General features: G+C 41.4%; 1 protein-coding gene across 1 annotated transcript in view; it reads left to right on the forward strand.

Moving 5' to 3' along the window:
• The window catches only part of cacna1g (calcium channel, voltage-dependent, T type, alpha 1G subunit), a 146,780-nt gene that overhangs the window by 102,913 nt on the left and 17,001 nt on the right, over nt 1–26,866 (forward strand). The window contains exons 22-32 of the mRNA XM_058061836.1: nt 4,638–4,706; nt 6,269–6,453; nt 10,753–10,879; nt 13,029–13,154; nt 13,235–13,324; nt 13,403–13,616; nt 15,003–15,053; nt 22,100–22,251; nt 22,599–22,708; nt 23,960–24,093; nt 26,303–26,373. Of these exons, the coding sequence (XP_057917819.1) occupies nt 4,638–4,706; nt 6,269–6,453; nt 10,753–10,879; nt 13,029–13,154; nt 13,235–13,324; nt 13,403–13,616; nt 15,003–15,053; nt 22,100–22,251; nt 22,599–22,708; nt 23,960–24,093; nt 26,303–26,373 (1,329 nt within the window). The remainder of the gene's footprint in view (nt 1–4,637; nt 4,707–6,268; nt 6,454–10,752; nt 10,880–13,028; nt 13,155–13,234; nt 13,325–13,402; nt 13,617–15,002; nt 15,054–22,099; nt 22,252–22,598; nt 22,709–23,959; nt 24,094–26,302; nt 26,374–26,866) is intronic.

A 26,866-nucleotide genomic window follows, 5' to 3' on the forward strand; every position in this document is an offset into this window, starting at 1 on the left:
CAGGTTTCCTCCCACATTCCAAAAACACTCTAGGTTAATTGGCCACTCCAAATTGTCCATAGGTATGAATGTGAGTGTGAATGGTTGTTTGTCTATATGTGCCCTGTGATTGGCTGGCTGGCGACCAGTCCAGGGTGTACCCCGCCTCTCGCCCGAAGACAGCTGGGATAGGCTCCCGCCACCCTCGTGAGGAAAAAGCGGTAGAAAATGAATGAATGAATGAATGAATGGTTTTCCCAAATGCAACACAATGTGAAGAAAGACTGAGTTACCAACACATGGATGCACTCAATTTTGCAGACTACTTTAAGTACACTGTTTGGCGGGACCGTGTACGAAAACCGAGGCATATTTTTAGCAATAATTTTCATCAAAAACCAAGTCTTCACTGTCCACCCTTTGTATTGTACGCTACGTCTTTAAATCAATAATTTCCAAGATGCTTCCAGCTTGTCATAAAAACCCAGGTGGATATGTAAAAAAATGTTGACAGAAAGTAGCACACAAAGAAACAAACCAACCCACGCTGATAAACACACACGGTAATCTCCTTGGCAGTTGTAGCTACACAAACAGAAGTCCATACTGGAAAGGAGGAAGTGCTTGTAAACCTTTATTCGCATTCATACAATTACAGAAGTAAAGGAATGATGCAGAAGCATGGAATCACTCCTGTTTGACTCCGAGCCAGAAGCTTTAGGTAATGGCCGCTATACCCTGTTTCACATCCTTAACTAATGCACCATCACTTGGAATAGAGGCAAGTTGGCTGGAAGCCTGACTGCAGCACACGAACACGCAACCACCAAAACCACGTCCTTTCCTCTTTTTTCTACAACATCAGAACACAGAGTATCCGTTTTGTACACACACATACTAATTAGCACTATGATTATTATTTTTCTCCCCACTGAGCGGGGTGTTTTGCAGATAGCTTTAATTGTGGTTTTGGTCTCCGTGGATTTCACTGTTCTGCTCGTTTTGTCTCTGAACCGCAGTGGAGACTGAGCCGACTCAATTGATTCAATTATCTTGATGCTGTCGTACCGTGGCTAATGTCCAGGAAAGGGAATGTTTAACACATGGGGGCAGTATCATAAAGTCATGGGGGCGCATCGGGGTAAAGGCAAACACACTTTTTTACTTATGCAAATACACAATGTCCACAGTACTAAGTCACACTGACATTCACATTACAGAGTACTGCTTTTCGATATATTTGGTCTGCTGGTTATTGTGTCCAGTGTGCACCCCCCCACTCCCTTTAGGCCATTACTGAAACGTGATGATATGCACGCTGCACCAAGCCTCCGAGAACAAAACAATTGTAGTCATTACTGTACTGGTACAAACCTCATTGCCTGGGTACCCGTGTGGCATGAGTTGTGTTTTGTGTGGCAGGGCTCTACATTAAAAACCGAAATGACTTGCCCATGGGGAATCCTTAAGGTGAGAACTACTTGCCCGAACTTGCCCCATGTAAAATGAAAAGACTGCCATAATGGTATGTAATTTTTTGTGGCATCACATGAGAATCTCAAATAAAGATGAAATGAGAGTACTACCATACTACCTTACACATGGTAGTCATAGTAAGCAGTGATATTTATAAGTTGTGCACCACAATGAAACATTATTGAATAGACACATTTGTGTACTAGTAAAGTGTTTTTAATCCAGAAAAAAGCTCAATGGTCAAACAATAATTTGTGAAGCAAAGGTGAGAAAAATCCACAGAGAAATGGAAGCGCTAGATTTTGTAACTTGTGCAAAATCAGCACTTGGTATTGGATCTAATGGGTGGTGTTTCATTGTGACCACTTCAAATTGTCACAGCAATGTGATTCACTCACCTGTGCCATCATTTGATTTGCTGCCGCTAATAAAATACTTGTTTAGGAGGCACTGGTTCATCACTTTTTTCGTTTCCTTCAGAATTAGACGACGTTGGCAGCGCCGCCATGACGGATGTTTTCGTAGTCAAACGATCGCTGATTGGTTGATCGCGAACAACGGGTGTGGGTAAAACGCGGACTGTGGATTACGGCCCGCGGTCTAAATAAACGATTCTGATTGGTCCATTTTTGCAAGGATTGGTTTGCAAATTACCACCGGAATTACGCAGTCCGTGTTTTACCAACACCCAACAAGAACCGCTTTAAAAAAAACTCCTGGCAGTATGGCATGCCAAAGTGCACTTGCCCGACGGGAATATCACTGATTGGATTTACTTGCCCGAATTTTGTTTTAACTTGCCCCGGGCCATCGGTACAACGTTATTGTCGAGCCCTGTGTGGGTTGTTGGAATTACTGAAGCCAAGTGTGAATCAATGTCTACAATTATGGTGAAGTGCGCTATGTCACCCCTTAACGCCAGCATAAGAAAATATAGTTTCATTAAATGTAGTCATTGTTATTGCTTTGCAAACATTTTACTGCCCGATGCTGGCTGAATCATTCAATGAGCCTCAGAGTCCTGTTTTGGACACGGTTCTCCATGTGGCCGAGATACGGGCTTCCTTCAGCTCAGTGGAAGCAATTGGAGGATGATTATACCACTTATTATGATATATGACTCCTAATTGAGCAAGAGGACAATCCATCAGTGCCTTGGGTTCTAAATTGAATCGGAGCAGCACCAACGATATGAAGTGCAATCACTCTAGGTTTTTCAACACTCACCATCCCAGCCGAGAGAATTTAGATAGAGTATAGAGTTGTTGCTGCACGTAAATCTTATTAACGTCAATTCGTGAGCGTAAGAATCGTTCTTGATTGCAATTTTTATGTAATCCCAAACAGCTAAAGAGCTTCCAAGTTGTTGCCAGTTATAGGATGGATATACGGGCGTTCCGGGTTGCCAAAGAGGTCTTTTAAATCTCAGCAGACTGGAGTTTTGGCATTTCAAGCAGATTACCTTCTGGAATTGAATTATTAGGCATCGTAACTCAGCACATAAGTCATAGCTAACCTCTGTCTCACTGCGGGGCTTTACAAATCAGGCCGAGCTAAAATGAGCACTTCATCATGATGCCCTGCTGCTCCTTTTTAACATCGTTGACCACCAAAGCGGATGAAAGTACACTCTGATCAAAATTTTAAGACGGGTTGAAAAATTGCAAGAATTTACATTTTGCACATGAAGTTGTGTCCCCATCAGCGGCGTAGAAGATGGATGGATCTTAAGGAGGTTCTAAGTAGAGCTTCAAAATGCAAAAAGTAGAAATAGGAGTAGACTTGTTGTAGACATAGAAAATCTGTCTATAATCTGTGTAAAGTGCAATAAAATCAATATTTGGATGGATGCATAGAATTGTGTATTAGATGATGATAATTCATAATTGCTGTCTAACATCATTAGTCTGCAAAAATATTAAAATACTCCTTAAACTTAAATATAACTAAATCTCTGATAAAACATTCCACTGTTCTATCTTACTTTTTATTTTTCTACACAAAATAAGATGAAAAATAAATAAAATAAACAAATCAAGAATAAAGAAAATCAATCAATCAGTAATAAATAAATATAATAATAACAATAAAACGGCAAATAATAAAAACTTAAGAAACCACATATAGTTGGTGGGTAGACAAATTATTTTTTTCAGATTAAAATGAACAAAGCATTATTAGAGCCCTGTAGACATGACAAAACACGACTATAGTCACATTTATACTCTTTTTATTTACAACATATTGCGCAACTGCAGGGTCTTGAGACACATGCTAACTCGCAAACTAGAGAGCTAGCGACCTAAACGGTAGCCTTCAAGTTATTTCCTTTAAACTTAAATAGCCAAAAACTTACCACTTCCACACGGATAGGGAGGATAACTATTAACAGTTATTTAACCTTTAACATGAACATTAATCAAACGTAATAATTTTTTCTAGCTACATGATACCATACAGCATCCATATCAAACTTGCACGGGCCGCACTAACATTAAACTTTCATATCAAGGCGGGGGCCTCAAACTAGTGTCCCGCAGGCCGCGTGTTTGAGAGCCCTGATTTAGACTGAATGGCTGGAGGCAGGAATTTAGAAACCCTTTAAGCAAGCGTGTATTCCCAGTGAGCCCATTCTTGACATTCCCAGAGCCCTGAGCAGGACTCCCATCTTCGTGTTAGCGTGTGATGTTGTCTTCCTTTGAGCATGTGCAATGGCAGTCGGGGGCCGTGGGAAAGACAGCCACCTACACACACTTGGAGAGGCTGAGACTCACAGACATTTACAGTAGGGGGGGGGTGACTGATTCCCAGATAGAATGGAATCGCTTAAATAAGCAGCTTCTGAACAAATCTTATTCTTGCTTGTTCGTTTAAAAAAAAAAAAAAAAAAAACCCATTGCTTCCCATCCCACTCCATCAAAAAAGCACGGCGCTCCAGGCAGGACGCAGGCTTGGGAGTACTTTACTGTAAACAGAAATGTAACTAAATTCCACATTTTGCTTGAAGAATAAAGATTTGTTTAAATGGAAGACGTTGTGCTTGCCTTCTGGCTACTATTTGTAACTCCAATGGATGTTATTATGGGATGGCGTCATCAAGTGGTGAAAGGATTTCCCTATTGTAGGCTTAAGTTCAGGCCTTATTGTTTTATCATGTTTTTTTTTTTTCTTTTGGTTAACAGGAGCGGATCTTCCTAACATTGTCCAACTACATCTTCACCGCTATCTTTGTGGCTGAAATGACTGTAAAGGTAAGCCGGTAATTGTTCATATATCCTATATGTATATAAATAAATGTATAAAGCATATATAAAGCATAAGTGACCTCCTGAGACGTGTTTTTCTGCTGATTTGTTGTGTGACGGTTATGGAAGTTCCATGCTGTGGTTTTCCTTCCTTCACTAAACTTCTCTTACACATTGTTGACCGGTCAAGATTTCGTCAAAACAATAACATCTGACAACCATAGACCAGCATCATTAAAAGATCATGTGATACCCTTATTCCTGTCTTAGATTTGCATAAAATGGAGAAACCAGGCTGAAACTACTAAGTTTCATATAATTTATATCAGCCAAATAACCATGTGTGCTATCAGCCTGTAAAAACATCCAGAGAAACACGGCAAAGAGGGAAGTGAATTGAGTCTGAAATGGGAAAAGCAAATGAGAAAGCGGGTCACACTTACAAAGAGTAAACACAATTTCTACATGCACCCTTTGTGCCGTTTCATCACGGTAAACATTGGACTGTCTCGCCAGGATCCAAATGCCTCTGCTTGCTGAAGTTCATGGGTGTCAGTCATCCGTAGCCCCCTTTCTCTATTTTTGGCCCCTGTGTGATTACCGGCCACACAAATATTAGACCGTCTCGCTCAGAAAAACGCACACATTCTCCATTCTGACAAGTAATCACTGGATGTCGTCGTTTGTCGGGGTTAGAGGTTCAATTCAGCACGTCACCTCTTTACTGGTCAAAATTCAGGGCAGGAGCTTCTTTGATGATTATATACATTATTCATATATAGCATGTATATACAGTAGGGAATGCTGTGCATTGATGAGCACCATTAAAATATACTTTTCATCCTCCTCTTTTCTTATCTCTCAGGGGAAAAAAAAAAAGTTTGGTCTGGTTTAAGTTTAAAGGCGAAAAAGTCAAGACATCCTAATTATTCTATACTGTATCCCGGAATGGAACTTGCATAATGTGAAGAGTAAATGATGAATAGGGCCTGTGGACATTTATAGCAGGAAGTAAACAATCCCTCCATAAATATAATGAGATATTAAACATCGCTTCTCAGTAAACTAGCACAGCTTGATAACAAACAAGTCATTTCTCTGCCAAAAAAGTCATACATTTTTAGAAACCACACGGGTCCAAAAATCTGTTTTTATAATATATATTTATAGTTTTTATAAGTTGATTATACTTGACGTGTTGCATTTTATATTTCCCTGTTAAAGAAATTGCAGACGGAATTACGGAACTGGCCATTAAAATCAACTGTTAAAGGCCGAATCGCATATAAATGTACACAATGTGAATGGAACACTTTTCGCAATGTGAGCAAAGGCTGACATCCCATTAGAAAAGATATTTCTGAAATACAGCCATCCCTTGTTGATCACAGGTTCTTGGTTCCAAACCCACCCGTGATGAGTGAATTTCTGTGAAATAGGATTCAATGTTAATAAATATACTCATAATGAACTTTTTATTGCTATGCTGATTTCTGCTAATTACATTGGACTCCGTGTTATTACCACCAGGTAACCGCATTGACAAGATGTTTACATTTTGTGTTCAGATTGTGGCTTTGGGTTGGTGCTTCGGTGATAAGTCGTACTTGAGGAGCAGCTGGAACATTCTGGATGGGATGCTGGTGATGATATCCGTTATCGACATCCTGGTGTCTTTCTTCTCCAACTCCGGTACCAAGATCCTGGGCATGCTCAGAGTACTCAGGCTGTTGCGTACCCTGAGGCCACTACGGTAAGCGACTCCCAGAAGAAATCAAATGGTCCTTAAATGTGTTTTGTAGACTTCAAATGTCAAATATTAGCAGCTTGGTATATGTAACAACGTGGGTCTCTTTGGGGAGATATTTGTATTGCATTTGTTTGTATTGTATTGAAAATAATTGGTCATTTGAAGGGTTTTAAAATATAAATTATAAACTGTATATACATATATATATATAAAATATAAACTGTAGGTGGGGCTTTACATGGTGTACATCACTTACTATATTACTGCACACTAGCACACAACAATAAAAGTAGATCATTAATTGCCCTGCAGAAAAACAAGAAGCATTTTGCAAGTAGATCTGTTGCCATGGTTAGCGCACAGACCTCACAGCTAGGAGACCAGGGTTCAATTCCACCCTAGGCCATCTCTGTTTGGAGTTTGCATGTTCTCCCCAGGGGTTTTCTCCGGGTACTCCGGTTTCCTCCCACATTCCAAAAACATACTAGGTTAATTGGCCACTCCAAATTGTCCATAGGTGTACCCCGCGTCTCGCCCAAAGACAGCTGGGATAGGCTCCAGCACCCCCCTCGTGAGGAAAAGCAGTAGAAAATGAATGAATGAATCTGTTGCCATTGTCTGTTGCCTGATGCAGAATCCTCTCGGGTGCTTTCTGTCCCGTCCCCTGCCACACTTAATTCACCAGCGAGCAGCAAAGCTGGTTGTATTACTGCCAAGATGCATGCTGGGTCTTACAGTCAGATTAGAAAGTAGCTTTTACTCGAGGAAATTATCCAACCTTAAATTTCGGGGGGCCAATGGGCAACCACCTATGTAATTTGTGGAAAAAATGTAAAAGGACAGCATGAAAAGTAGGATTAGGCAGACTATGAGTGGGTGGGCAGAGCGAGCGAGCCAGCAAGTGAGACCAGAAACAGTAGAGGACAGAAAAAGAATGAAGAGGAAAAAGCTGAGATGAGTGAATTCTCACTTTCTGTTGTTGACGTGGCAGATAAGATGCAAGGCAGCAGTACAGTCGGATACTTTATACCTTAACTATTCTGTACTGTATTTGTACTATGACTTACTGTACTTAGGCTGTAGAACCATACCAAATTACTCTCCCTAAGAATTATTCCAGTTATTCCACTTCCAGTGCAGCGCTGTCATCCATAAAGTCAAACACCACTCCACTAATTCCACAGCCAGCTTGTTGTCTCCACTGCTCGATTCTAGATGACGTGTGCTCAACAGGTGTTTGAATTAAATATGAGATTGTGTGTGTTTCCCCTTCAGCACCATTTAGCAGGGACAGCTCACACGGGTAGGAAACCTGAATCAGCATTAAAATAAAATAACAATGAATCAAAATAAATTCATTCATTTTCTACTGCTTATCCTCACGAGGGTCGCGAGGCGAGAGGCGGTACACCCTGGACTGGTGGCCAGCCAATCACAGGGCACATATAGACAAACAACCATTCACACTCACATTCATACCTATGGATAATTTGGAATCGCCAATTAACCTAGCATGTTTTTGGAATGTGGGAGGAAACCGGAGTACCCGGAGAAAACTCACGCATGCACGGGGAGAACATGCAAACTCCACACAGAGATGGTCGAGGGTGGAATTGAACCCAGTCTGCGCGCTAACCACTAGACCACCGTGCAGCCATCAAAATAAATGTGTTTCACTAAAGATATTCAATATAAAGCCATCCCTCGTTTGTAGTAGTTGATAGTAGTTATTGATTTCAGATAAGATATAGGATTCAAGGTCAATAAATGGAATATTTCTGTAGTTTTTAGGACTGTGGCTGCTTGGTTTCCCCTTGTTTTTGTTCTTGTACGCCATAACTAAACTAAACTGCTGTTCCACCGCAGGTTCCTTTTACATAACAGCTCCAACAGATCTATATCTCACGTGCTAGGGTAGCTGACAACCAGAGCTGTCCAGTTGTTAGTCCCGACTAGTCGTTCTTAAAATATGTTTATGCGCACCTGTCTGCTATTGATCTGCTGTGTTTAAGTGAACACAAACACACGCCTCTGCAGCCATTCATCAAGCCCACAGTTGAGGGAGTACGAAGTCGCCTTTAAGGAAGAAACAGGAATTGAAAACCACATGTTACCAAGTTGCACTTAAATGCCACACAACACCGCCTACATCAAATCGACAGTTCAGCCAAGAAAGACGCATCCTTGGTCCCCCACCGGGACTCAGTGTATCCATTGCTGGATTCTCTCAGATGTCACTTCATGCAGATTGATCGGAACCTCTTTGTGGTGTTTTGGGAGGTCAGGTGCTGACAAACGGTTGGTTTTGCCGTAATTCCCTGCTGTTGACCCCTGTCGTCTCAGCCTTTGAGCTCATCCGTCACTTCATGATGATGTAATTACCCCCCGGGCGTTCACTTGGACTGCAGTGACTCCTAGCTGACAGCAGTGACTGCCGCCAGTTGACTTGCTGCATAATTCACTTTTTTTCCTCCCTTCATGTTTGTGTGACAACCCCCATGGCTTTTCCCTTATTTAGTGGAACGTACAAGATCATCTCAGGTGGATTGGTGTTTCAACGGTGAACAAAAGGAAGTTCATTCAGAAGAAACTACATTTTCGCGGAAAAAAAGTAGAATAGCAGCTGCTTCATTTTTTATTCTCTGTATACCCGCACAACTCACCGTCCCTCTTCTCCTCCCTCTCTTATTTCTATCTTCCCGAGTCCCTTAATTACATCCAGTGTTTACACTGCGGGAGCAAGCCTGCCACTTATTGCCCTACTTGTTGTTCTCATTTTTCGATGTGAGGGATGTGCTGCTGGAGGAGAGAATATAGTGCATGCAGGTGTTGTGGGTAGCGACAGCCTCGTTCTTGCTCTTTTTGTATAGAACACAAAACAAGGGCACACCATGCACTGCTAGGAAATGATGCAGTTGGGTGGAATGTCAGATTGAAATGAGTTATGAGATTTCCATCCATACACCTCTATAAAGGTTGAAATTGCAATTGCAAATAACTCTTTTTTTTTTACCCGGCAACTATAAATAAAATATACAAATAAATAAGTAGACTCTAACATTGCTTGACTGAAATGATGACACATTTTTGGATCCTCTTCAGACATGCCGGGTTACGACCTTCTAACCAGTTATTGAAAGGAACTGAAGAGACACTGAAGTGTAAACTGATGAGGTGCGGCCATTGCGTCTGTCCTCTCTGATCAGCGCTATCGATCGGTGGCATCGGTCAGCCCAGGCTCCTTATTATCTCATGTCTTCTCTTAATGTGATATTGACTATGCTTTCACTCAACTGTCTGCTCAGGGGAAAACATGTTTTACGGACAAAGACGAAAAGGAAAAGGCATCACAGATTAGCAACCCTGGCAGTTTTTTTTTTTCCTCGCTGGGTCTTTGTCATGTGTCATTTACTATTGAGCTGTAGAAGCGTCTCTGAAAAGGTGCTGCTTCATGAATGCGCTTCATGCACATTCACACTTTTCTCCCTCTTCCTGCAGAAGTGTTTGCACAGACAGGATTTATTTGATAAAGCGAAAGCCACCACATTAGCAGCGTGGAGATACTGTATGTTGACATGCATTGTTTAATCGTGAATGATCAATAACAAAAACAGAGACTTGTGTCGTTACTGTGTTAGTTAGCAAATAACTACACAATCAATGGCTGGGGTTCAATGACTTCTGTGTCTTGTCACCATGCATACACGATGCTAATTTTTGTGACAAAAATATTACAACAACACAACGAGACACGTGCGTGTTTGTACGATAACAGGAAAGGTATACGAACTGAGGCAAACTTTTTGCTGAATTTTTTAACTAACCGGGACGAACACTAACCAAGGTTACACTGTATTTGTACAAAGTTCTAAAAGCTGGTTTAGAAACTGGTACCATGAGCTGGATTACAGTACATCAAACTGTTGATTTTGTTAATACTTGGGTTGTTTATATTGTTTATTTTTCTATATTGTGTATTTTGTACTGCTTTACTGATTCTGTACTCTTGCTGCTGTGCAATGCAAATTTCCCCACTGAAGGACGAGTAAAGGCTTATCTTATCTTATCTTATAAACTCATTGTGGCATTCACTGCAGTACATTAAAAAAGTCTTTCTTCATGAGGATTTGTTATTGTTTTTAATGTAAAGAAAATAATAATAATGATTGATCTTTAGATCTGCTTCGCTCGTATTGTTCCAAATAACAAAACTGCCGGTGGGACGGATGTAGTTGGAGCGCTCTGACAGCTCCATCATCACCATCATCACCACTAATATTCAGCTTATATGTTGTGTTTTAGTGTGATCAGCCGAGCTCCAGGGCTGAAACTGGTCGTTGAGACGCTGATGTCTTCACTAAAGCCCATTGGCAACATTGTGGTCATCTGCTGTGCTTTCTTCATAATATTTGGCATCCTCGGAGTACAGGTAGGTGGAACACTGAAAAATCAAATACAATAAGGACAGGTCTGAAAAATAAGAAATACAAATATTTTACCACTTGAGCCACACTGAAAAAAAACAAAAGAACTAATGCTGTAATATTACTGAAGAAAAGAGAAAGAGAGAAAAGTCAATCAAACAAACAATAAGGCCATTTCAGGCTATGTATTTCTTAACACAGTCAATCTAAACATTTTATATGTACGTATAAATTCTAGAAAATACCCATTAACCTTTATCTGAACTATACCTCCTCCAAATCCTTCATGTGCACCTTAAAAAAATTGGAACCTCTTCTTCTTCATCTGCAATACATATTGAGATGTGATCTGTCTACGTTTTTTGTAAACATTCCTTGTCAGGGAAGCGCCAAAATGTCTGCCATAACAAAAGGAACAAGTTGAGTGTCGTAGCAGAGAAGAAGCGTTTTTTTGAAGGAATCGCATGTCAAGCACTCACCGCCACCCGTAAAGCTATAAATGGACCTCGTCAGAAGGGCCAGCATAGTTAGTCATACCAAGAATTCCGTCATAGTAAATGTTCGTCTAATGTACAAATACATAAATTCATGCATGAGTAATCTTTAATACATCTTGCAGAGAGCAGCTTTTGGAGGAAATGTATTCCACAGTTACACGTCCTTTTTACATAAGACATAAAAATGTGTCGTACATGAGAGACAGCCATCCCACCCATACGTCCCATACCTCCCTGATTGCTGCCAATTTGTCAGTGACATGCACGTCTTGTCTCGGGATTGTCAAATCTGAGCACTGCCATTATGGTACGGAACATTTCCAGGGACATGGTGGCTCGAAATATCGCTCTCCCCCCCGTCAACGTTCCATAGACTTGGGCAGGCAACAGCTTCTGGGGGCTGACAAACTTTGAACATTTACAGCAGTGGCGCTATGCATGATGCTGATGAACGCTGGTGCAAGGGACCCTAAAGTCTTGAGGGGCTAGGGTCGCCTCTGCATATGAGAAGCCCAAGGTAGGCATGAACCGGAGGTTAATCACATCCATCGTCTTCCATTCTTGGCTGTAATGATTGATCCCATACATGTCACCGCATGGAGGATGGCCAGTCTGAAGTCATTCAAATTTACCGCCATCCTGCTCGATGCAACAAGCTGGTTTTTACTTAAGTATGCTTTGATGCATGCTCCTCTTGTTGTTGCAGCCCTGGTGACTACAAGAATCTAACCTAAGGTATCTACCTGAGGTAGGCCTACAAAATCAGCAGGGCACCAAGTAATTATTTCCACCATGGTAAATATTCTTATCTATGATCTCATTGCAAACTGCCCAAGGACTAATCTGTGCGAACAGGCACAATGCCCTTGGTGATGTACAGGCTCCTATCTCTCCACCATTGGCATGTTTATAATGCGGAGCCTCTTAATATTGTAGTGTCATGGGAGGTTAATGCTGCAATGGTAACGTGTGTCTGTGATTGGATGTTCCTACTCATTAAAAGGTTTCTGTGCCATCTACAGCAACAGCTTTGACCTTTATGAAAATGCTGCCAAAACAATGAGTGACCTCTATTTAATTTCATACACGACATACAGTATGTACTGAACAGCTTTTTTTCAGGTTTGCCCAACATTGAGCCTGATCTTTTAACCACTGTTGTGAGTTAAAACAAAGGTCAAAGATACTCAGCGAGACATGGTTTTACAGCCAAAAGTTTGTAGTAGTGAGTGAAAATGCCTTTTAATCTAAAAATAATTGAGGAGGACGGGGCTGGGTGTTGATCCACCCAGGGCATTTCAGCGTTTTTTGTTTTTTTTCCATCAGAGTTCAACAGTTGTGTCGATGTAATGTCCAAACAGCAGCTGTGGTAATTCTACATTTGATCAAACTTAACATAATTTCCAGTCTGCAACTAATTTCTGGCTAAATTTCAATCCCGTGACATCTCATTTACTTCAGAACATTACTAATCGTTTAAATAATATGCCACCCAATATAAGAGTCTGACACTAAACTCATCATACAGCAACCTAACACTCAAAACAACGACTTTAAAGTGTTCCCATAATGAATTGTATTATGGTATGTATTATTATTATTATTATTATATCTAAACAACGCACTCATTGGCTTGTTTCTGTGTTCTTGTTCTCAGCTCTTTAAGGGGAAGTTCTTCGTTTGTCAAGGAGAGGATGTGCGGAACATCACAAACAAGTCGGACTGTTTACAATCCAGCTACAAATGGGTCAGACACAAGTACAACTTTGACAACCTGGGACAGGTCAAATCTCTCAACATTTCTCATCGTCATTTTTGATTTGTCAATTCATGCATCAATTTGAAATGTCTTCTCATTGTTAGGCCTTGATGTCCCTCTTTGTCCTGGCATCGAAAGACGGCTGGGTGGATATTATGTATGACGGACTAGATGCCGTAGGAGTAGATCAGCAGGTACCAATCGATCAACTAAAGTCGTTTGCATTAAATGTACAGCTACAAACCCGTATGTACATATCATGTGTGTTTCAGCCAGTGATGAACTACAATCCATGGATGCTGCTTTACTTCATCTCCTTCCTCCTGATTGTGGCCTTCTTTGTGCTGAACATGTTTGTGGGTGTCGTCGTGGAGAACTTCCACAAGTGTCGGCGCCACCAGGAGGCTGAGGAGGCCAAGCGCAGGGAGGAGAAGAGACTGAAACGCATGGAGAAAAAGAGACGGAGTAAGGAGAAGGAGCTTGCTGGTCGGTAGTCTTTCCACATCTTTCTGAGTCCTGCTTGGTTTGAGCCTGAGCCTTTTTTTTTTTTTTTTTTTTCTGTTTGCTTTTTGGTTTGGCCGAGTCTGAAAGAACGCAACTGGTGATCTAGTACCAAAAGTAGTGCTTTTATTTTGTGGTAGAGCCCCATTTCATCCCTTAAACGCCCTCTCGCACCTCGACCTGTGGCTATTTTTGTCTGGCGGTCGCTTGCTCTGACCCTGCAAACGTACGTAGGTACAGGCTCTGGATGCTTTTTATTCAAATCCATCGTCATATATCATATGAGGGTGGATTTTAAGGAAAGCTTCCCCAAAAGTTTGCAGAGTGAGGAAAGATGACAGCCCACGCTTGTCCCCCACCCCACTTACTTGTATAATGGACTGTAGACATCGTGCTTGGGTTGGCCCCTTTGAGCATGCCCGCTGAGTGCTTACATATGGGGCTTGCATGGTAATGAATAGAGCTAGAGGAAGGGGGAGTCATTTGGTTATAAAATACCATCATCTAAAACAAGATGACCCCCCTCCCTTCCCCTCTTTTTTTTTTTTTGCATGTAGTTTTAGTACAGCTGCAGGGGCAGGGATTAACCACAATCTGGACATTAAAGCCAGGGTTAAATCACTGCTTGTCCCCCTCCCCCCTGTGGCTGTATAAGAGTTGGTGATAAATTGCTTGAGTGGCTGATTATGACTCTGCTGTCTCTTACGCCTAAATCAGCTGCTGGCATATGCTAGCATTAAATACCATGAGTGTCTGTACCAGTTAAACCATTTGAAAGGCACGTGTTGGCAGTGGACTCTCGAGTGGATTTTCTGCTATACGATCCTTTGATTTCATGGTGATTTGGATTTTAATGTGTTGAGAAATACAGATGACTTCATATTCAAGAAGAAAACCCATAATCGATGTCTGACCCTTGTGGAAACATACCCGAGTCTTGCATACCACACCAAATATTCCCTACTTCTCCTTTGGGATTTCAAGTGTGGCTACCCTTTTTTTTGCAGATTGCTCTTCTCACATTTTCGGTTAGCTTTCAAGATGAACGACAGGTTAGATAAACGGATTATAGCAAACTCGCCAAGACTAAAACGGTAGATAAGGTGTACTGATGAGATGGTTAGGTCCTGTTCCTCCTTTTATATTGAATAGCTGCTACGAATCCGAAGAAGTGGACTCAGAATCTCTGGAAAGACAAAATGTATAGGAACCTAAACCAGCTTAATCTTCCGCTGCTTCCTTCTCGTCTTACTCCATCCCTCTTTCCCTCTTTCTTTCTCTTTGACTCTCTCACGAGTCTATCGTTCATCCACCCTTCCTTCCTTTGCTTTCACCTCCCGCTTTCTTACTAACCTAGTCTCATTCCTCTAGATTTAATGGTTCCGGGGGTGAGTTGGGCCCTATCTGAAGGCACATTAAAAGGTACCGCGTTTCCAGCATGTTCTGTTTTGTCCCTTAACTCCTCACACCGCCACCGACTCCTCATGACCGCCCACCATGGTGGCACGGGGTTCTAAGTTTTCAGTGATCATGGGAGGTAGGGTCCCATTACGCGTCCCCCCGCCCTCCTGCCTCTCTTCCATCAGCCCTCAGTCCGCTGGACATGCTATTTGCTGTTTTCTCTGTTGTGACTTTGTCTTTCACAGCTCCTTTATACTGTCTGCAATCCATCACTGTCCACTGCAATACACCGCCGCCGCTGCTGCAACCCCAACAATGAAGATTATACTCATCTCATTAGATTAGCGGTATGATGTGTCGTGGTCCTTAAACCAAAAACCGATCATCTTCTAGTTGCTATGGGACACTGACGTTGACGGAGAAAGCAGAGCAAACAACAAAAGAACCAAAATAGAGAAAATGAGCTGAGCGACAAAGACATTGTTGCTCCATCTGTAATGTGGAAGTGGTTTGTTTTGGATAGACCAGATGTACAGACATGGAGTAGCCGTATCTTAGCCTCATGGTCCACTACATACGTAACCAGCGGCTGGACTTTGAAGTCGTTCTGTCTCCACACAAGTTTTTTTTTTTTTTTTTCCCGGAGGAACAAACGGGTGAAAACATTGCAAGTGAGTTGAAGGAGTTTCTTCAGGAATGGGACATAGATGAGAAGAAAGTGACAGTGGAAGCATCTGCAGAGGTCCATTAGCAAGATCACATTTAATGTCATTATTCTTCATGATATGGTTTAACGTTTGTAGCTTTTTATATCCCAAAAATATTATGATACATGCTCAGGTCTGCACCCCCCCCAACGCAGTGTTTGTATAACATGTTGCTTCATATTTATATGAAAGTGAAAACCCTTATGCAAGCTACAAAGGAGAACAAAAATAGCATTTTGACAGAATATTTAGTGAAACCTCATTTCAACGCGATCTTGAGTTCATAATCATAATGATAGAGAAAGGCCTTATGAAACTTTTAATAGCCCTTATGCAAATCAGACACTTGCTAACATTCTGAACTTTTTTTCAGTCTCATGACATTAATGTAAATCGTATGCAAAGCTGTCACACTTCGGTAATGACTTTTATTTCAGATTAGTTAGTTATTGGCTAAGTAAATTTATATTGCTATACAAATAAAATACATGCAAATATTCCATGTGTAGCTCTTCTTATCAATGAATTCTCTTTTGCTGTCTCTTTCCTTGTCTTGCTTTAGCTCTGCCTCACTATCAGCCTCTTGACTAAGCGCATACACCATCCCATGATGGTGCCTCGCTGAATCTGGGTCAGCTCGAACAGAGATAAATCTAGCCGGAAATTTCACATTGACTTTCTTTCTGTCTTCTATTCCTTCCATTCCGTGAGGTTGGGGGGGGGGTGTAATTAATATCAGTGCTCCTTTAGGGAAGGGCTGCTATAGGAGAGGGAGGATTGGAAGAGGAGGTCTCAAAGGACGTGTGATATAGCATTAGAATATGGTCAGATCTAGACTAGGGGAACACTTTGAGACAGGTGGTTCTGGTGGAAAGAAAACCTGTTAAATTTGCAGTACAACATTCGGGGGGGGCAGCACCAACATGAATGTACTGCAACTGCTTGAGTTATCAGAGGGTGTTTTTGGCATGCTTTGCCCTACATTGACCTGCATCCGTATTCCGATGAGACACCATAGAGACGTTCTAACTCACATTATAAATGCATGTAACATCCATTAAATTAGCTAATTAAGCTCACTGTCCTCTTGAATGAATATACAGGTGGTCTGAGACTGCGATGCAAGTTTTCATGGAAGTCAGCTCGTATCCTTAAGGAAGTACAAGGAATGAAACACCAAATACAGTAATAAATATAATACAAATTAAAAGTACTAAAAAAATAAAAATCACTTGCAACCTTTGTAGCTGAATAATAAGACCACTACACTGCAGTATTTTATTATTATATATATAAGGATATCCTTAAACAAGCTCTAACGACAGAACCTTTATGGGTTCTATTAGTACCCATTAGTACAATACTCCATGTACCTTGAAAGATCAGTCACAATACTCTAAAAATTTGAAAAGGCATAGTGTATTCTTCCTCAGTGACTCGCTTGTTGAGTATTTGCGGGCGTAACCGCGAAAGGTGAACCCCGTTTGACATTATACGCCCGTATCTGTTGACACAGATTACAGATAGGCTTTCATATGCTGACGACGTTACAACAAAGAGACTGGAACCGCTAACATTCAGTGTCCTTTGCATGGAAAAGCTGTATATTTTATGGTGGGAAAATTCCAACGCTGCTCATTATGAATGTTGCATGTTGAGAACTTTCTCGATGAATATTTTATCAACAAGGATGTTAACAAGAGAATTGCAGATAGTCTCAAAAGGCAGAAAATATCTCAAGGAAAGGAAATGTACAGTGAGTACTAAAAGACCAATATGGGCAAGGTCTGGTCACATTATATATATGTATATATCTCATGGAGATCTATAAATAGTAAATGTGCAAAGACACTGTAGACTAAATCCCCATACAATACAGCAGGAGTACTTTACACTCATTTGTATGACTAATATGTGTTTTCTCACAATAAATTAGTTGAGGATTGTTTGAAAAGTTAAGCTCTACATTACATTCAGTGTCACGCCATTTGCATCTGCTGTGTGTGCATGCAAACCACTCCAAAAAAAAAAAAAAAAAAGGATGCTGCGGGTGGACGCCATAGTACGTAGACAGGATCTGTTAGCTTCGACAACGGGGATTCTTTGTGGTTAGTGAGCCACGCATTTAACAAGAGGGGGGAGGGGAGGGGGGTGATGCTGCCAGCTTCCCATCATCCTGTGCCTTGTCATCACCGTTATCCCTGTGACTCCGCCCTCCACTCACTCCTTTACCATCCAGTCCCCCCATTTCAGTTGGTTCATTGCTCAAGTATGACTCAGAAAGAGGTGTGTCAGTCTATCTGTGAACCAGGACAATGTACTGTATGTGTGTCTGTCTACCACGTGTACAAGCACAATGTGAGCGTGTGTGTGTGTGTGTGTGTGTGTGTGTGTGTGTGCGAGCGGCTAGTGTCAACCATGTGAACAAGCACAATACGTACGTGTCAATCTGTGAGTGCAGATGAGAGAGTTTGTTTTCATGCCTTGTCATTTTTGGATGATTCTGTGTCTTCTTTTTTTTTCTTTGATGCTTTTTCTTCTGGACTCTACAATTTGCTCTGCTGCTCCGCTCCACTTTGAGTCATGACGGATGACTGTTCTCTTATTGTTTTCCTTCCTTCACACTCTTTTTTTTTTTAGGCATTTTGATATTTATCGCACAAGGCAGCAGAGCATTTTGGAATTCCAGTTTTTGTTGTTATTGTTGTTATTGTCTTACAGTGACTGTTTTTGTTGATATCTGTTTTTAGACTCTGGATTGCTGGATTCCAAATATCTGTATCCGGTCTTTGACTCTGACGGCAGACAGAGTCTAAAGGTTTAGTCCAGAACCATTCACCACGAAGGGCAGAGGCATAAAAGCAGCTTAGTAGAAAAGTAAAATAGAGCAATTGGAGGAAGTGCTTCTTTGTTTTTAAGACTGGATTTACACTGCAGGTCTAAGAGCCCAATTTAGTACCAGGTTATTATTATCGTAACTTCCGGACTATAGAGCGCCAATTTCAGAACAGCGACAAACGGTGTGTGTAATAGTGCAAGTTAAACAGTAGCCTACCAGGAAAGTCATCCATCGCTGTGGACCAAAACCAATAAGTTCTTCAACTTCAACATCAGAATTGAACAGTCTCATAATTCCTTCGTCACACACTTTGTCGGCCTCTTTCTTTTATTGTCGCTCTTGGTCTCACTTTTGTTTCAAGGTACTTTAGCCCTTTACCTTGAGTTGTCCTCTTCACCACGCAGTAGTCCAGCATTTTGAAACCCATTAGTGATTTTTTTTGATGCACTATAAAGAAAGACACACTATGAACTTTGTAATCCGAATTCCACTCAGATTTTCCAGGCTCACTTTGCTGCTTTGGATCAAGCATTCCTCACAGAAGCTGTAGTAATTCTACACTTGATCTACACAAATCAAAACACTTGATGGATGAATAATAGATGTTAGCATCATCTTCACTCATCCAATCCCATCCACTAATTATTGAAGCTGCACTCTGATTGTATGTTGTTCAGGTACACAATGTTGCAGTATTGTATATATCGAGTATATACACTATATGCTTCAGTAGCAAAGGCAGACATTTGGTTCATATCGGACTTTTATCCACATTTAAAAGATTGAGAACATCTGATTTCATGTGTTCTTTTCTCTTTACCAAGACCCATATCGGAATCGGGGGCCACATGGGAGAAACCAAATATATCTCTTGAACCATGTAGTGTAAATCCAGACTAAATTTTACTGCTTTGCATGCCTAGCTCTTCCTTTCACGGCCATCCATATTACCCCCAATCTTTTTTTTTTTAGGTCTTGTGTATTATAGTCATTACCTTTCATTCCAAAACGCACTTTTCTTGAAGTTATGGATCCATCGTGCAACTACCACAGCGTCAAGATACATTCAGAGATGACCCAGAAATGGAGCAGCTACGTATATCAGTATCGTGTTGAGTTTCACGGCCAACTATACGTTGAAGACCGCAACCTGCACGTCCCCATGATCACCAACATGCTGGGCACAAGCACTGTGCTCCAGAACCATAACCAATCCAACCTACGCTCACCCACGCAGTCACAGTATTCCCATAGTGCTGTACTGTGCTGGTCCTTATTCATCAGTCCTTCACAAAGGGAGAGTTACCGTGTCTGTATTTCCCAAAAAAAGACCACCTCGGAAATGTATGGATTATATTTTTGAGAGTGGCCGCATCCAAAAGCAACTCTCTGGCCAAATCCACCTGAAGCCTTCAGCATCCTCACCTGTAGTCGTGATTGATCTTATGGAAGGTGAATGATTCTGAAAGCCCGTAAAGGAACATCGGTCTTGGGGTTGTTTTTGGAACTAATGGTACATCTTTCTTTTCTTTTTTTTTTTAATGTGTGCGTATGACCCAAGGCAGATTCTTAGCAAGGGACTTAGACTCTGGAAAATGTATCATTCTTCAATCAGTGCATATGTACATATCATATTAAATCTTATTTTTTGCTACCCCTAAACAAAAATGTACATTTACTATTATAAAAACAAAAATCAGGTAAAAAAGATCTAAGATTTAAGTCCCTAAGCAGAATTTGCCCTGGTTTGTCTCTGACATTTTTACAGGAATAATATTCCAAAGCATACATGAGGAAGGGATTGTTTAATTCAGGTTTGCTCTGAAGTGTTCAGTGGATAAGATACTCCTTCTCCCTCACTGTTCTTCTCCATTGGCCCAATCAGTACCTTTGACCTAGAAATAACTATCTATCTATCTCAATTTAGTTCACATACATTTGGTCCATGGCGGCAAACCCACTAACCCCCAAGCCGATTCTTTAAAAGCTACTTTGTTTTCCTTGGCCTACTATATGCTGGAGCCTGCAAATTGCGGATTGGAGCTATTGCATCCCCACACGGGCTTGTGGCCAAACTTAGATCTTCAAAAAACTACTTTATCTGTATCTACTTGGTGTAAAACTGCACTCTTTCTACTAGACATGGATATATAAATGTACTGTATAAGGAAATATTAAGGGTCATATTAAGAAAATTGACAGACAACTAAGAGCAAAATAACACAACTTTTTTCTATTTTGTTCTTTATTACTAGCAGTGGGCGGCACAGCGGTCTAGTTGTTAGCGCGCAGACCTCACAGCTAGGAGACCAGGGTTCAATTCCACCCTCGGCCATCTCTGTGTGGAGTTTGCATGTTCTCCCCGTGCATGCGTGGGTTTTCTCCGGGTACTCCGGTTTCCTCCCACATTCCAAAAACATGCTAGGTTAATTGGCGACTCCAAATTGTCCATAGGTATGAATGTGAGTGTGAATGGTTGTTTGTCTATATGTGCCCTGTGATTGGCTGGCGACCAGTCCAGGGTGTAGTGTACCCTGGCGACCCTCGTGAGAAAAAGCGGTAGAAAATGAATGAATGAATTACTAGCAGTGTCACAATGGAATTACAGCCATTTGAATGGACACTTGCAGTATGTTACACATATGGCCTATATTGTATTTTATAGTTCATCTTTATCGGAATCCCAAATCATATATTTCTTGGATGGACAGTTTTTTTTTTCCTTTAAAAGCTGATTCAGCCCTTATGTCTTATTCCCCAATGAGAGTAGTCTACTGTACGTTTGGCACACACCACAAACCGCACACTAACCACCCATGCACCCGTGGGGAACATCCTTACTCAGCTGCAGTGCTGCACCTAAGCTAATTGGGCGAATGAGAGCTTCACAACACCCCGGAGACTTTTCTCCAGCCAATGGGGTGATAAGGTGACTGAGAGGTCAGCCTTACGATCCCTTCCTCATCGAAACACCCAGCACATCCTGCCATCCTCCCCCGGTGAGGTGAAAATGAAGCTGGAAGTTTCTTCTTCGTTATGCCCTTTTCTTGAGAGGATGGATGTGAAAGAGGTGAGCTGCTGGTTGAGCAGAGAAACAGATGAAGAGAGAGTGAAACCTCCTTGTCTGAATATAACGGCACCTTCCTTTTTCCGGGTTTATTCAAACAGACTTATTAAACGATAAAGTTTATTGAAATAGATCTTGATCTCCAATCGATTTAATTAGTTCTGACAGCAAGACAAAGGAGGGTTTACATGTCTCTTTGGTCTGTTCATTATCTGGTCCATCGTTTAAAGTGATGTTTTGTTTAACTATCTTATGTATGTTCCCAACTAACTAACCTTTTTTCCAGATTTGACAACTCTCCTCCTTAACTCATCACGTCTACTTCACAGAGTCCCATCACGTTATCTCGTATCTCACTTTATGAATGCCACCCCTCCCCTTCCTCTTCCTCCAATGTACCCCCCCCCCCCCTCACCCCCCCCCCCCCCCCCCCTGCAAACCCAACTTCCAACAGAAGCTCAGAGTAAGCCCTACTACTCAGATTACTCTCCGACTCGTTTGATTATCCACAAGCTGTGTACCAGCCACTACCTGGACCTGTTCATCACCATCGTCATCGGGCTCAACGTCATCACGATGTCCATGGAGCACTACCAGCAACCCAAGGTCAGATGCCTAACCTGAGCGTTGCCACGGTTACCAACTTAGTTTCTTACATTGTTGGTTTTCTTTGAGCTCAAATCTGCAATCTAAATGCTACAGCAACTTCACTTACGTACAAGCCATCTACGCTTGCCAAACAGATTAAAATAACCTCCTGGATTGTTTTTTTTTCCCCATCAAGATGGCAGCTGAAGTACACATGTGAGGTTCTTGGCAGATGTAGTTCTGTTGGCAGATTTGGTCGCTACACACACACACACGTGCACCATGTTTACCGCCACTCAGACGTCAGTAGATATGCGAATTATGATTCCAAATGTTTCAGGTGATGTTCTTTTCTCAATCATTAGGAGCTGGATGAAGCGCTGAAGATCTGTAACTACATCTTTACTCTCATCTTTGTTCTGGAGTCGGTCTTCAAGCTGGTGGCGTTTGGCTTTCGACGCTTCTTTAAGGACAAGTTAGTATTTAAACCGACACCCGTTTATAACGTGCTGTGATGCTGTTGCTGAAACGGAAGTCCTGCTTTTAATGGACTGTACCACAGAGAGGGTTTTTTTTTTTTTTTTTTTTTGCGGATGGTTTTCGGTAAAGCCCGTATGAATAAAAAGGTCCTCATTAAACTGCTATAAAACAAGCTGCCTGAGATGATTTCATGACTTTGAAATCTCTGGCTTCCAATGAAAACCACACCATAATAAGCACACACGTGCTGCCACGCATCCCATGAGAGCAAACAGTCTCACACAGACCTCAGTTGGAGGCATTGTGTTTTTGGAACAGATCTACCCACGTAGAGGTCATGTGCATTCTTTGCCAGAATAGACCGCTTTCCTGTGTGCATTTGGCTGCGCTCGACTCTGACATAACACACTCACACACTGGAACTGGACAAACCTGATTAGCACAAACACCCACCATTATCGTCACTAACTTTTTACACATTTATCTTGTTCCAAACATTTTGTACTTGAATAAGTCGGATATGTGAAGCAGTCTGGTGTGCTTGCACCATTTCGCTCTATGAAATGAAAACTACGCCACTGATGTGTGTTTAATTGGCTTCGTTACTCTGAAGACATTTCCATGTTACCTTAGCTCTGGTGGAATAAACTGAAAAGTAAAAATGTTTTGCTTTTTCGATCGGTCCATGCAGTGGTAAGATGCTAATAGCCTCAAAATTTAGAGACACCCCCGACCAGCCGAGAAGTATAAATTAGTCACTTTAACAACCCGGGAAGTTATGCTATGCTTTGTTCTGCAGGTAATTAGCTGAGCCAACAAGCAGACCTAGATGATTAAAAAAGATATACGGTGAATACGCAGCTTTAACAACTCCCACTGAGGCACAAAAACATGTAAAACATTTCAAACTAGGTGAAAATGTACTTTGTAATACTGCGGAAGTAAGTCTAAACACAATCCTTTCCTCCTGTGTTTCCATTTTTCATTCTCTATGCCGCTTAATTCTCCTGAAGGTCGTGGGTGTATCCCAGAGGACATTGGGCGAGAGGCGGGGCACACATAGGATGGTGCAGATATAAACAAGCAACCATTCTCACCCATGGACAAACTCCACATAACTCATTACAAAGGGCCACAAATTACCATCATAGGTCCCCTTTAAATAGTTATATTGGTGTGACAATCAAGCACTCGGAATTTTTGACCCAATGAACGGAAGTGATGCATGGTTTGTGTTGGTGTTTAGGTGGAACCAGCTGGATCTGGCCATCGTTCTGCTATCCATCATGGGTATCACCCTGGAGGAGATTGAGGTCAATGCTTCACTGCCTATTAACCCGACTATAATCCGCATCATGAGAGTGCTGAGGATTGCGCGAGGTATGATCTAACAACCTCCATCCACCTCCTCCCTTTTTCCCTGACTCACTCCATCACAGTCCAGTGATTTTAAGATGTCTTTGTAACACACCCTGGGAGTCTCCTGCTTTGTCATTTTTATATGGCAGGTCTCAGCGTGGTTTGGGTCGGGTTGGAAGCTAGCAGATGGTACTCACAAAAAAACAATCAGCTGAGAAACCGCAGTGAGAGTTTGAAGGGTAAAAGGAAAGGAAATGTAGTTTTGGAGAGCCAAGATGCATAATGGATGTAAGTGGATCGGGCTGCGAGTTACACAGACGCTGTAATAAATGAGGTAGGACATGACAATGATTAATAATTCTTACCTGAAAATAGATTACACCAGGAAGGGAAAGAATGGAAGTGGTTTAAAGGGGCATTTGAGGGTGAAAGTTTACTCTAGCTTCAGTGGTGTGAAAATGTGTTCACCCTCTTTCTTGATTTCTTGAAAACATCTTGATGATCCCCTTGAAGACCTTTGGAAAAATACTTTTTGGAAAGTGTGTGTCAGTACATCTGGCATAAAAGTAATGCCACATTCAGAAAAAGAACATCCTACCAACAGTAAAATATGGTGGTGGTAGTGTGATGGTCTGGGGCTTTTTTTGCTGCTTCAAGACTCGTTAGAACTTGCTGTGTTCTGCTGTCTACCACAAAAAACCTGAAGCAGAAAGTACATCTATTGGTGACCTCAAGCTGAAATGAACTCGGGTTCCAAAACATTCCAGCAAGTCCACCTCTGAATGGATGAGGAAAAACCGAATGAAGACTTTAGAGTCGCCTAGTCAAAGTCTTGATCCAGATTTTTTCCTGCCTTAATAATGAAATAGTTTAATTTAAACCCTGCATTTTATGTTTGGTTTTATTTATTTTTCTTCTTAGTGAAGACTTGGAAAACTACTGCTGTACTGTAATTGATTTTAATTTTAGTTGCCATTCATTTTCAATCTTCCATCTGAGAAGCTCATGTAGCTACGTTGAGCTATGTTATGTACCTGTGCCAAATATTACTCAGCCATTTTATTGTTTGACATCACACAAAAGTGCGTCAAAGGAAATGATACACTACGCAGGACTAACAGAAGATTAAAAAAAATAAGGGTAGCTACATTTCCAATGCATGTGGTTTCTGCTCATATTTAGGACTTTGTGCCAAATATCATCAAGCAACGGGAGCACTCAGAAAGTGTAGACCTCTGCCAAGGATTTAACATTTGTCACCTGCAAAATCAATGAGTGAAAAAGCTGCTATCCAGCAACGATCTTAATAGCGTAAATGAATTAAAGTTTCATTCTTCTGGAGGGAGAACAGAATGTAATAAAAACCTACATGAGTGCAACAAATTAAAACCTGGATTAGATTTGGCAGCGATTGAGGTGGAAACCTGGGATTTTGAAGTTGAAATGACTCCTCGGTGTGCAATCTGAATGCTATCCAGTTGAAAGTTGGTTTAAAGCAGCTTCTGACCCCTTAAATGTAAAGTGTACACTTTAAAGACATCATGAGTGTGTGGGGCCCCCGCTAAAATATACAAGCAAGGAAGCTGCACATAGAAGGAAGGAACCGTTTTTACGTTTTTAGCCGTCAGCATCCACTTTGTCGACTGAGTTTATAAGAGATGCTTTTAAATATAGCTAAAGAATGCTGACGAATCCCAAGAGTCTATTCGGAGCTATGTTTTCAATATGCAAGTTACATGCTTTACCAGCAGCTGGGAAACTGTGGAACGTTTTATTGATGCTGGATGGGCTTTTCAAAGCCGGGAAAAGTAATTTAATGAGAAAAAGCATTCCAAGATGAATATACTTACTTTCTCGTGTGAGGTAAATTGTTGTTTCTATGACGCAAGTAACCGTTCCATCCCGATTACTTGTTTAACAACAGCTTTTTTGGCAAAACTAATTATCTTCAAGATTATATTACGTCTTTGTTGTTTGGAGTGGTGACCCGGGTTTTAATGACGTGGAGATATTTGGGGTTGTCTTTCATCTTGCTTGTTTTTAGTGCTCAGTAAGTTCCTGCACTAATCACCTAGGAGTCATCTCATCCAACTTCAGGCGCGCACCTCGAGCAACGTATGTTGCATTGTTATGCATAATGAATGAGACTGGGTGTTACTTCATTGCCACCAGGAGAATATGGGTTCCCGTTAGAAGTGCAATGACTTAATGACTGTTTGTCTATCTACAGTACTCAAGCTCTTGAAGATGGCGGTGGGAATGAGAGCGTTGCTGGACACCGTTATGCAAGCCCTGCCTCAGGTACATTGCGAGCATTGAACCCTTTTTCCATGCCCATCATTGTTCCTGTTATGGCTCTTTTGGTATCATAACAGAAGCGGATGTGCAAGAAAGCGTTTCCTCTGAGCTTGCAGCCAAAACGAGAGACACGTATTTGCATATGCGTACCCGTGCAGTCATTGGGAAGTGAATGTAGGTGCAAAGAGACCGAGTGAGTGATGGCTGGCAGATTGGAGGGTGTTTCAGCTGATAATTTGGAGTGTGAGAAAATAACACATCCCTATTTTCGCAGCATTGATTCTCTGCTTTTTTAATTTATAATGATTACGCATTTCAACAAAGAAATACAACATCGAGCTTTAGAGAATCTGATAATCGAGGGTATTGGCGGTGAATGCAGTTTTTTTGATGCTGGTTTGCATTACACAAAAATACAGAAATGTTTCTTCACTTAAACTAAGAGCAGGATTAAATGGACCCCTATGCCTTTTGATTCTTCATAAATATATGTCCT

This window comes from Doryrhamphus excisus, chromosome 22, assembly GCF_030265055.1.
Source record: "Doryrhamphus excisus isolate RoL2022-K1 chromosome 22, RoL_Dexc_1.0, whole genome shotgun sequence".
NCBI lineage: Eukaryota > Metazoa > Chordata > Actinopteri > Syngnathiformes > Syngnathidae > Doryrhamphus > Doryrhamphus excisus.